The 12,225-nt window shown below is 40.1% G+C and overlaps 1 protein-coding gene across 1 annotated transcript in view; it reads left to right on the forward strand.

The window, feature by feature from the left end:
* The window catches only part of LOC149816949 (ribonucleoside-diphosphate reductase large subunit), a 37,847-nt gene extending 26,732 nt beyond the window's left edge, over positions 1 to 11,115 (forward strand). The window contains exons 7-17 of the mRNA XM_089988184.1: positions 7,637 to 7,807; positions 7,900 to 7,992; positions 8,086 to 8,235; positions 8,317 to 8,403; positions 8,487 to 8,651; positions 8,738 to 8,857; positions 9,356 to 9,558; positions 9,641 to 9,790; positions 9,869 to 10,016; positions 10,592 to 10,675; positions 10,763 to 11,115. Coding sequence (XP_089844310.1) covers positions 7,637 to 7,807; positions 7,900 to 7,992; positions 8,086 to 8,235; positions 8,317 to 8,403; positions 8,487 to 8,651; positions 8,738 to 8,857; positions 9,356 to 9,558; positions 9,641 to 9,790; positions 9,869 to 10,016; positions 10,592 to 10,675; positions 10,763 to 10,861 — 1,470 coding nt within the window. The 3' untranslated portion in view covers positions 10,862 to 11,115. The remainder of the gene's footprint in view (positions 1 to 7,636; positions 7,808 to 7,899; positions 7,993 to 8,085; positions 8,236 to 8,316; positions 8,404 to 8,486; positions 8,652 to 8,737; positions 8,858 to 9,355; positions 9,559 to 9,640; positions 9,791 to 9,868; positions 10,017 to 10,591; positions 10,676 to 10,762) is intronic.
* The last annotated feature ends 1,110 nt before the right edge of the window (positions 11,116 to 12,225 follow it).

The raw sequence follows: 12,225 nt of genomic DNA on the forward strand, positions 1-12,225 counted from the left end.
CGCAGAGTGCGACGGCAAGGTAACAACAATAAGCAGAAGTGCAACGCTAAATCTCGACGCGATGCGTGACGGCAAGTAAAAACTGATAGAAGGTAAAGAGCAAGGATGGCGAAACCACATCCTTGAGTGAAGTACATACTCGTATAAATATATATATATATTTGTATATATATATATATATTCATTTAATGGTCGTTTTTAGTTTAATTGAACTTAATTCAATTATCCAAGTCTTCTATGTAATTTTTCCCTACCTTGGAGGGTTACGAGCTTGCTGACGTCTGCGGACGTACACGATTGACGGCTCGGGTCGCGGAGCGCGAGTGAGATCCGTCGTAGTCGCAAATATGCGATATTAACATGCAAACCCAGGCAAAAGCAAAAGCAAGGCAAAGACTCGACTTTCGATACATAGGGCTGGAACCAACCTGTTAAAATGTATCTTATATATATATATTTTGTATATTACATCAATACCCGATAGGGGTATTTTTGTAATTTCACTAGTTGTTTTTAGAAAACAACTATTTTCATATTTTGTTAAAATGTATTTTTTCTTTTTTCTTTTTTTCATTTATTTTTTATATCACAAAAGGAGCTCCAACCATAGAGTCGTTGGAGCCCCCAACGGTCACAAATGTGACCGTTGGGGGCTCCCAACCACTCCATGGGAGCCCCCTTTTGGGCTCTCCTTTTGAGGCATTTTGCCTCCCCTTCTCTCCTCTCCCTTTTGTATAAATAGGGGTGATCCCCTTGTATATTTTTCATTCTAGAGAGCTCTCTCTCTTCTCAATAAGAGGCTTTTTATATTGTTGCCTTCTTTAAGGCTTGTGCTTGTATTGTCCCTTTGTGGACTTGTGATATTGTCTCTTTTTCATTGTTGTAAGTGCTTGTATGCACTCTTTATATTTCCGCAATATCTCATTACATGGTATCAGAGCCACTCGATTCTTGAAGGAAAAGTGTGGTTCGTGTATTTCATATTTAGTAGGTATCTTCTCACTTCTTGGCATCATCATGGAGACAAAGATTGACCTATCTTTCAAGCTCAATGGAAAGAATTATATGATGTGGGCATCGACAATGAAAAATAATCTCAAAGGAAAGAAGCTTTGGGGCTTTGTCATGGGTACCGTTCCGGAACCTAAGCTTATGCTCACAAAGATGGAAGAAGGTCAAGAAAAGGCTCTTGAAGGAGATGCTCGCCTCAAGGCCATTGAAAGTCATCAAAAGGAAGTGGAAGATTGGGAAAACAATCACGCAAAAATCCTTGCGTGGTTTATGAACAATGTGGAGCTTAAGGTATGTGCTAATATAGCTAAATTTCGTAGAGCCAATGAGGCTTGGTCCTTTATGAAGGGTATGTATACCCAAAAGGATCTTGCAAGGGCTTATTTCTTGCAAGAAAAGATTAGAACCACCAAGCAAGGTGATTCTAGCATTCAAGACAATTATAGTGCTTTAAACCCACTATGGGATGAATTGGCTCTCTTGGAGCCAAAATGGGTTTCTATGGAAGATATTGATTTAAGGCAAAAACAAATGGAACAAGAACGATTGTTCCAATTTGTTTTTGGGCTACGTCCCAAATTTGAGCAAGTGAGATCTTCACTTCTCCATAGATCTATTTTTCCTCCTATTGAGGATGCTATTGCCGAAATCATTCAAGAGGAGACAAGGCTTGGCATGAGTAAGCATGTCGATGAAGTCCTTGCCGTATCAAAACCGGGTAATAATGTTAGAACCTATAAGCCTCCTCATTTTGGGAAACAAGGAAACTACAATGGAGGAAGAAAAATGATTGTTTGCCATTATTGCAATGAGCCGGGTCACATTAGACCCACTTGTCCAAAGCTTATTGGAACCTTCAAGCCTAAAGTGGCTTCTCTTGAGGAAACCACCACCAAAGAAGATGAAAGCAAGAACAATGACATCAAAGAAACTCTTGGACAAATATCTATGGCTCTCCAACAAATGCTAAAGGTTTCTTCCTCCATATCGGGTGCGGCTATTGCTTCATCATCTTCACCCGGTACGTATTCTTGGATTCTTGACTCCGGAGCTTCCTTTCATATGACCCCTCATGAAAATGCACTTGTTGATGTTTGCACCAATTCAAAGGACTCTTGTGTTTCTACGGCTGATGGAACCTTTTTAAAAATTTCAAGTATTGGCTCTTTTAAAGATTCACAAAATTTTTGTGTTCCAAAAGTAAGAGTTGTTCCCAAACTAAATTTAAACCTATTTTCGGTTTCTCAAATTGCCGACCATGGATGTGAAATATCTTTCTCATCTAATGGTTGCTTTGTGCAGGATCTCCGGTCCGGGAAGCGGATTGGGCAAGGCCATAGAAAGGGAGACCTCTATTATATGGACCATCTTGATCTCCCTACAAACTTTTTTTGTTCTTATGTCCAAGAGAAAAGCATGAAAACTTGGCATAAAAGACTTGGTCATCCAAGTTATTCTAAAATGTATCTCTTTCCTTTTGGAAACAAATTTTGTAAGGAAAAAGAAATTAATTGCAAAGATTGCATTTTTGGAAAAATGAAATCTACTCCATTTCCAACTAGAACTTTTCTTTCATCAAGGCCTTTTGAATTGGTGCATTCGGATGTGTGGGGGCCCTCTCCGGTTATGTCTAAAGGGGGTTATTCATATTATGTTACGTTTATTGATGACTTTACTCGGTATGTTTGGATTTATTTCCTTAGTCATAAATCAGAAGTATTTGCTTTCTTTAAAGATTTTCATAGAAAAGTTCAAAATCAATTTCAAAGTAACATATCCATGTTAAGATCCGATTCCGGTGGCGAGTACTTATCTCATGAATTCCAAAACTATTTAACCCAAAATGGCATTTGCCATCAAAAGTCATGTCCTAGGACTCTCCAACAAAATGGCCTAGCGGAAAGGAAACATAGGCACATTATAGAAACCGCTAGAACATTACTAATTTCTAGAAATATTCCAAAGAAGTTTTGGGCCGAAGCCGTTCTAACCTCAACCTATCTAATCAATAGAATGCCCTCTTCTAAGTTAAAAAATGTTTCTCCCTATGAAAAACTCTTTAAATTTTCACCCGATTTCAATCGTCTTCGTATTTTTGGTTGCAAATGTTTTGTCCTATTACATAAAAGAGATAAGTTATCTCCAAAAGCAATTGAATGTGTTTTTTTAGGATATGGTGAAAATAAAAAAGGGTATAGATGTTATGATTTTAAGAATGATAAACTATATATTTCAAAAGATGTAACATTTCTAGAAGAAGAAAACGGTTTTGATAAACTAGAAGAAACAAATGAAATTGACTATATATTCTTATATGATCTTATTGATGACATACAAGAAGATTTTCTTGAAAACATTGATCATTCTCATGAGGTATCCCCTCTTGACATAACTCCCTCAAATGATAGTGATTTGAATATAAATGTTCATGATAGTGATACCAATATAAATGTTTACTCAAGAAGAAATCAAGAAAATCCTATTAGTGCACTCGAAAAATACTCTCAAATTTCGGAATCCATTGAGGAACCACAAGTTAGGCATTCTTCTAGAATATAAATACCCCCAAATAGGTTTGTATCCTATGATTCCTTAACTCCCAACTATCGGGCATGTTTGATAACCCTACATTCTTATTTTGAACCAATACACTATAATCAAGCTAAATCGATACCTCATTGGGTTGAAGCAATGCAAGTTGAACTTAATGCATTAAAAAAGGCCAATACATGGGAAATAGTTACTCTACCCTCACACAAAAAACCTATTGGTTGTCGTTGGGTCTTCAAAGTTAAAACAAAAAGCGATGGCTCTTTAGAACGATATAAAGCTAGATTAGTGGCTAAGAGATACTCCCAAGAATATGGCATTGATTACGAAGAAACATTCGCTCCCGTAGCTCGAATGACTAGTGTCAGGACCTTAATAGCTGTTGCATCAACCAAAAAATGGCCTATTTATCTACTTGACGTAAAAAATGCCTTTTTAAATGGAAGTTTAAGTGAAGAAGTTTATATGGACCCGCCACCCGGAATAAATATTAAGCAAGGTCAAACTCTTCGGCTTTTGAAGGCATTGTATGGCCTTAAACAAGCGCCTAAGGCTTGGTATGATCGTTTCAGTGATATCATGATAAAGTTAGGATTTCACTCTTGTTATACTGACACTGCTCTTTTTGTTAAACATGCAGGTTCTAGTATCGTAATTTTGTTGCTTTATGTTGATGATATGATTATCACTGGGAATGATCAAAATAGTATTATTGATGTTAAAAATATGTTAAAAAATAATTTTGATATGTCTGACTTAGGATTTCTCAGATATTTTCTTGGAATTGAAGTTGCATATTCTCCTAGAGGATATATTTTGTCACAGATGAAGCTTGCTGCGGATATATGTTCTAAGTATGGGATTTCTGATGATAAGAAAGTAGAGACTCCCGAGGTTATTAATGCCAAATTGCGGTTGGAGGATGGAGTTCTTTTGGAAGATCCCACACCTTACAGACAACTCATTGAGTCTCTTACCTATTTAACCATCACCAGACCAGATATCACTCATGCGGTTCACTCTGTTAGCCAATTTCAACATGCTCCTACAACTGTGCATATGAGTGCCGTTCTTCGAATCATCCGCTACATTCGGAATACCATCAATAAAGGGCTATTTCTATTCTCCTCTTCTTCCTTGAATCTTCTTGCTTATACTGATGTAGATTGGGGAGGTAATCCCAATGATCGAGTCTCAACTACTGGTTTTTGTGTTTTTTAGGAGACTCTTTGATTGCCTGGCGATGCAAGAAGCAACAGAAAGTTTCACTATCATCCACTGAAGCTGAGTACCGGGCTATGGCAACCACGACAATGGAACTTGTATGGCTTCGCAGTTTGCTTAAAGACATGAGAGTTGATATTACCGAAGCCTCAAAGCTATGTTGCGACAACAAGAGTGCCATCTATATTGCGAGCAATCATACTTTTCATGAGCGTACAAAACATATCGAAATGGATTGCCACTATGTTCGTAACGAATTCTTGCAAGGAACTATTGCTCTTCCCTATGTCACTTCAGAATATCAGTTGGCGGACTTCTTCACTAAAGCTCTTCCGGCTCCTCGCTTCATGTTTCTTCTTGGCAAACTTTCCGTCATTTCCCCGTAAAGTTTGAGGGGGGGTGTTAAAATGTATCTTATATATATATATTACATCAATACTTGATAGGGGTATTTTTGTAATTTCACTAGTTGTTTTAGAAAACAACTATTTTCAGATTTTGTTAAAATGTATTTTTTCTTTTTTCTTTTTTTCATTTATTTTTTATATCACAAAAGGGGCTCCAACCATAGAGTCGTTGGAGCCCCCAACGGTCACAAATGTGACCGTTGGGGGGCTCCCAACGACTCCATGGGAGCCCCCTTTTGGGCTCTCCTTTTGAGGCATTTTGCCTCCCCTTCTCTCCTCTCCCTTTTGTATAAATAGGGGTGATCCCCTTGTATATTTTTCATTCTAGAGAGCTCTCTCTCTTCTCAATAAGAGGCTTTTTATATTGTTGCCTTCTTTAAGGCTTGTGCTTGTATTGTCCCTTTGTGGACTTGTGATATTGTCTCTTTTTCATTGTTGTAAGTGCTTGTATGCACTCTTTATATTTCCGCAATATCTCATTACACAACCGTCCCAAATGACTCGAAAAATAGGGCAGGGCCAAATGAGCCTTGCCGCCTAAAGAGGGATGTAGTCAATGCGAGCAGATGACTCACGTTTACTAGGAATTCCTCGTTAGAGACCAACAATTGTAATGATCTGTCCCCATCACGATGTAGCTTCCAAAGATTTCCCGGGCCTGTCGGCCAAGAGTATAGGCCCGCGCGCAAAGGGCAGGGGGCCATCGGCCCCTACTGGCAAACAAAAAGGCAGGGGCCGATGGCCCCTGCTGGCAAACAGCAAGGCAGGGGCCGATGGCCCCTACTGGCAAACAACAAGGCAGGGGCCGATGGCCCCTGCTGGCAAACAAAAAGGCAGGGGCCATCGGCCCTTGCTGGCACAACAAAAAGGCAGGGGCCATCGGCCCCTACTGGCACATCAAAAAGGCAGGGGCCATCGGCCCCTGCTGGTGCAACAAAAAGGCAAGGGCCATCAGCCCCTGCTTGCACATCAAAAAGGCAGGGGCCATCGGCCCCTGCTGGCACATCAAGAAGGGGGCAGGGAGGAGGGGCTTGGCCCCTCCCCTGCCGTAGCAGAGAACAGGGAGGAGGGGGCTCGGCCCCTCCCCTATCGTAACGAAAGCAAGGAGGGGGGGTGTCGTGCTCCACCCCTGCTAAAAGGGGGCACAGGGAGGGGGTTTGACCCCTCCCGTGGCCACACAGAGAAGTGAGGGAGAGAGAGAGAGAGAAGAAACTGAGAGGGAAAAGAGGGGAAAAGGTGGCGTACCAGAGGGTTTTCGGAGGAAGCTCGCCGAAAAGGAGCTCGCCGAAAAGAAAGGAGGGGTCGCCGATGTCGGTGGCGGCGGGCTGTCGAGAGTCGCCGGCGTCGATGGCGGTGGATGAGCGAGAGAGAGAGTCGGGAAGAGACGAGAGGGCGAGAGGCGGTGAGGGGGTTTCGTAACCCTCCTCCCGCATGCCTCGCTGTCTTAAAAGACAGCGAGAGGCGGTGGTTTGGGTCGGGTCCGGATCCGGCCCGAACCAAAACAATTTTTTTGTTACAGATACTCTCCAACGAAAGCCACCTTTCTTTTGAGCTTAGGACAATCCGATAAAAAATGACCCAATTCATTACAATGGTGACAAACGATTTTTCTTTCACCACCATTGTTATTTTTTCAAAAAATGAGGCGGTTTATATGTCATCATATTGTTTCCCGGTCTTTATACCACATGGACCTCATCAATATCCTTTTTTAAAGCCAAGCGAGTTTCTTCTTGCCATAAGTTGGCTAAAATTTCATTAAGAGGGGTACAAGCTCTATGAAAAAAGGACCCTCTTAATTGTTCAAATTCGGGACGATGCCCATGAATAAATTGAAAAAACCTTTCTCTTTTCATTTGCTCTTGCCTTATAGTAATAACACTTCCCATTGTGGTTCGAGAAGGGCAAGTTCATCCCATAATGATGATAGAGCACTATAGTGGTCTCTAATGCTCATGTATACTTGCTTAGTTTCTCTTATTTTTTCTTGCAAAAAGAAATGCCTAGTAAGGTCTTTTTAAGTGTACATACCTTTCATAAAAAACCAAGTTTCATTTGCTTTCTTGAATTTTGCAAGATTGACGCATATTTTGAGCTCCACATTGTTCATAAACTATGCCAATATCTTGGCATGCTCACTTTCCCAATCTTACATTTTAGATTGGTATTCTTGAATAGCTTTGGCCTTCTCTTCTTCATTTTCCTCCTTTGTAAGCTTTAATTGTGGTTCCAGAATGGTTCCACATACATAACCCTAAAGTCTTTTACCTTTGAGATTGTTTTCCATGGCAGTCGCTCACATCCTATAATTTGTTCCATTCAATTTGAATGAAAGATCGATCTTTGAGTCTTTGTCGGCCATCTTGTTAAGCTTTGACCCCTCATGCAGTGGCCCTATCAGTTGTCTCATGTTAATAGGTGTTGTCACTGTTGCGATTCTGTAGGAAGAGAACAGAGCACGTGATCTTTTTTATGCTCTTTGGGTACCTGATCTCTTTATGAAGAGGGTACAGAACAACGAAATGTGGTCACTTTTTTGTCCGAATGAGGCTCCAGGTCTATCTGATTGCTGGGGTGAAGAATTTGAAACACTATATGCCAAATATGAAAGAGAGGTAAGCAATCTAGCTTACAGTTTTTCAACAGTTATGCTATTGTGCGTGCTTGTTTAGTATTTGATCATCATGTGACTTTGATTTTGATATAGGGAAGAGGAAAGAAGGTTGTGCTAGCACAAAAGCTCTGGTTTGCTATTCTAGAATCCCAAATTGAGACTGGGACACCGTATATGCTTTTCAAGGTTGTTAATTAATTTGATTTTACTGTGCACCCTAAATACCTTGCTGGTATTGTTTATTATTGTTGTTATTATATAGCTGGCTATCTTTTGCAGGACATATGCAATAAAAAAAGCAATCAGCAGAATCTTGGTACCATAAAGTCTTCTAATCTCTGTGCTGAAATAATTGAGTATTCAAGTCCAACAGAAACTGCTGTTTGTAACCTGGCATCAATTGCTCTCCCTCGATATGTCAGGGAAAAGGTGCATTCATATGTCAATAGCATATTCTAGTTATGCATTATGTTTGCTATCTGGTTTGCTTGAAGTTTTCTTATGATGCAGGGTGTGCCACTAGATTCCCATCCGTCCAAGCTGGTTGGGAGCAGGGGTTCACAGAATCGATATTTTGATTTTGACAAGCTTGCTGAGGTTTGTATCTCAGTAGATGGTTTAGGTTTCTTGGTTGGTTGTTTACTATTGAAGTAGACATATTTTGTCTTTTTGTCAAACAGGTTACTGCTATAGTTACGTCAAACTTGAACAAGATAATTGATGTCAACTTTTATCCTGTTGAAACTGCAAAAAGATCAAACATGCGACACCGGCCTATAGGCATAGGAGTTCAGGGCCTTGCTGATACGTTCATCTTGTTGGGAATGTCATTCGATTCACCAGAGGTAAAAATAGTCTGAGATTGATTCTAAAGTAATTGTGCATTTGTTACTTTTAGTTGGGTTTAAATCTGTGACTATGTACCATGTAGGCCCGTCAGCTGAACAAGGACATTTTTGAAACAATTTACTATCATGCCTTAAAGGCTTCTTGTGAGCTCGCTGCAAAAGAAGGCCCTTATGAGACGTATCATGGTAGTCCAGTGAGCCAGGTATATGTCTTTATAAAGCCCTTCCGTGATATGGCTAGTCTTTCTAGTTTACTCCTTTACAACCTGTACCTATTGACTATCATTACTTTCATGCCTGTGAGAATAAGCATTTTGTCATGAAGCATGTACCAAAATTCAGATATAAGATTCTCTTGTATGCATTAAGTATGAATTCTGTAATTAAAACTCTTGATCACCAATGTTGTCTTCATTTCAATTAGGTTATAGAATGCTGTTTGCCATTGGTTTCTCTTTCTATTATAAGGTTTTAGCAAGCTTGGTTAACTTACAATCAACCTTGTGTATCTTCAAGGTTGCTTTGTTGTATGCAATTTAAATTTCATAGACTCCACCAGAAGCATCTGGTTAACGCTATTGAGTGTATTGTTTCTTATATATCTTATTATGATGCATGCCAGTTAGTTAATTGCTTGAATATCTATTATACTTTTGGACATTCTTCTTCTTCATTTTACTGTGGGTGGCTGCTTTGCTCAGGGAATTTTGCAGCCTGACATGTGGGGAGTGACTTCATCCAGTCGTTGGGATTGGCCTGCTCTAAGAGAAATGATTGCCAAGAATGGTATAAGGAACTCCCTTCTGGTTGCTCCAATGCCCACAGCATCTACCAGCCAGATTCTTGGAAATAATGAATGTTTTGAACCATATACATCTAATATCTACAGTCGACGGGTTCTAAGGTGTGCATTTTTGAGCAGTTTGATTTTTTCTGCCTGCTAAATCTGAAGATTATTATCTAATAAATTATTATTTGTTCTTCAGTGGCGAATTTGTGGTAGTGAACAAGCACCTTCTTCATGACTTGACTGAGATGGGTCTTTGGTCTGCTGCTTTAAAAAACAAGATAATATACGAGAATGGTTCTATTCATAAAATCCCTGAGATTCCAGCTGATCTCAGATCTATTTACAAGTACATAAATGCACACCTTTCTTCTATTTCATTGAGCCATTAGTTTGAAAAGTGATCTTTTATATTTTTCTTTATCAGAACTGTTTGGGAGATCAAGCAAAGAACTCTGGTGGACATGGCTGCTGACCGTGGATGCTACATAGATCAGAGTCAGAGTCTGAACATCCACATGGACCAACCCAATTTTGGGAAGCTCACTTCTTTGCATTTCTATGCTTGGTCCAAGGTAAGAGTTGTCCATCTTTCAATCTCTTGATCTGATAAGTCATGGGCATCCACTAGTTGGCTGGCTTGGTTCTTATGGGTTTAGTTTTGTCCATATTTAATTTACTGCATTTTGGTTGGTGTGCCTCAAATATCTTGAATCATAACTTAGTTTAATTTACTTTGAACTGTAATTTGATAGGTTGGTGCACCTCAAATATCATGAGATTTGAACTGTAATTTGATATTTGAATGTTCCCTGATTTCAAGGAATGCTGGGGACCTGTGGTGTTGCAATCTTCATTTGCAGCTCTAGGTGGTGGGGCTGTCCCACCCTTCCCAACCATTAAAGCTCTTACGAGTTTGAGCGGGGGAGGGGGGGGGGGGTTCAAACCTTAATGTTTTTTGTTGTCAAACTAGGTCTAATTGCTCCAAATTTATGGGGTCTTTCTTTTCATAAACAAAACACATCGGAAGTACACATATTGAGTTCTTAATGTGTGCTTTTATTAATGTTTCAGAGGTTGAGTTTTGGATGGAATGTGGATCCTTCAACACTTAGTTCCATTTACACAAACTTTCTTTTGATTTTGCCAGGGTCTGAAAACTGGAATGTACTATCTACGCTCTCGTGCTGCAGCTGATGCAATTAAATTCACTGTGGATTCATCTATGCTCAAGGTAAAACCTTTGATCTCAGCAACACTAGTTTGTTATTAGTATTTTTCTTACATTTCCTTGTTGGCACCAATATAATGTGTACATCAGGATAAGCCAGTAACAGTGGATGATGATATTGACACCAAGATGGCACAAATGGTCTGTTCCCTAGAGAACAGAGAAGAGTGCATGTCTTGTGGGAGTTAGCTGTACTTCAATGTTGTCTTGATGCAGGCTGGGATTGGTCTCCTTGCAGAAATTCCATATAAATTTATGCACTTTGATTGATGGTAGATTCTGCAAGCGAAAGCAGATTATTGAAGTGATTGGCTGTACATATAAAATTTTTAGTTTGGTATTAACTGCTGATCAAGACAAACAAATTTGATGAGCTAGAGTGTTTGTAGCATCTGGCTATTACTGTGTTGTCCAGTTAATGCAATAAAGGGGCTAAATCTCTCTCTCTCTCTCTCATGCTTAGAATTAGGTTGCATGGATTTGGTGTCTGGTGGCTAGGGATGGCAGTGGACTGGGGCGGGGGTGGGGGACAAGGTCTCCACCCCTGCCCCATCTCAAAATCCGGACCTCCATCCCTGCACGGGTTTGGATTTTAACCTCTATCCCTGCCTCCATCTAAGTTTCATGTCCTCCATCCTCGGGAGAAAGCGTAAGTCCATCCCTGCCTCCATCCTTGCACAGGTTTTGATTTCAATCTTCATCCCTGCCTCCATCCTTGCACAGGTTTTGATTTCAATCTTCATCCCTGCCTCCATCCTCGCACAGGTTTTGATTTCAATCTTCATCCCTGCCTCCATCCCTGTTTCATATCTTCCATCCCCAGTCCAAACAGGGTGAGGTGGGGTGGGACCCCGTTTTCCCCGGTCCACTGCCATCCCTACTGGTGGCAAGGGTCTGAGACATATATAAACAACCTCCTTGGAATTTTAACTCAAACCAAATACTAGATTTATGCTCTCCTTAGATTAATTAACATAACACATTGGGCATCTTGATTATGCTTGTGGTTAAACTTCTAACTGGGATTCCATGGTTGGAAGGTGAAAGGAGATATGTCCTAGTGGCTATGACAAAGGCTGATTGGGTTATAAATTGTCATGTGTATATATTAGAATCCATAGGCTTGCCATCCTGTCTAAGGTCTCTTATGTTGAATTTGCAAATTTTAGTACCTTGTTATGCGTTTGGATGCACCTCAGTGTTCCTGATTAACACACTGGTATAGATGTTGCAATACAAAGAATGCTGCAATATCCTGTCTTATGTCATTTTTCAGGATAAGAGGAGGTGGGTGTGTGTGTGTGTGTGTGTGTGTGTGTGTGTGTGTGGAATGGAGTTTCTTTTCATTTTTTTTGTCATCTTGATGGGCAAAGCTAAGGTAGCCCCCATAGGAATCAAACCTGATATCCCCAGATTATGATTCTGCTGACTTTACATCTTGCTATCCCATTTGACCTCCCTTACATTATCTTTTATTTTTTTTAAAGAAGACCTCCCTTACATTATCAGCTTAAGGGATGAGAAATTTTTGGTCTCATAATTCAGAAAAGAAC

This window comes from Nuphar pumila, chromosome 14 (genome assembly GCF_984573655.1).
Source record: "Nuphar pumila chromosome 14, dmNupPumi1.hap1.1, whole genome shotgun sequence".
NCBI classification, from domain to species: Eukaryota; Viridiplantae; Streptophyta; class Magnoliopsida; order Nymphaeales; family Nymphaeaceae; genus Nuphar; species Nuphar pumila.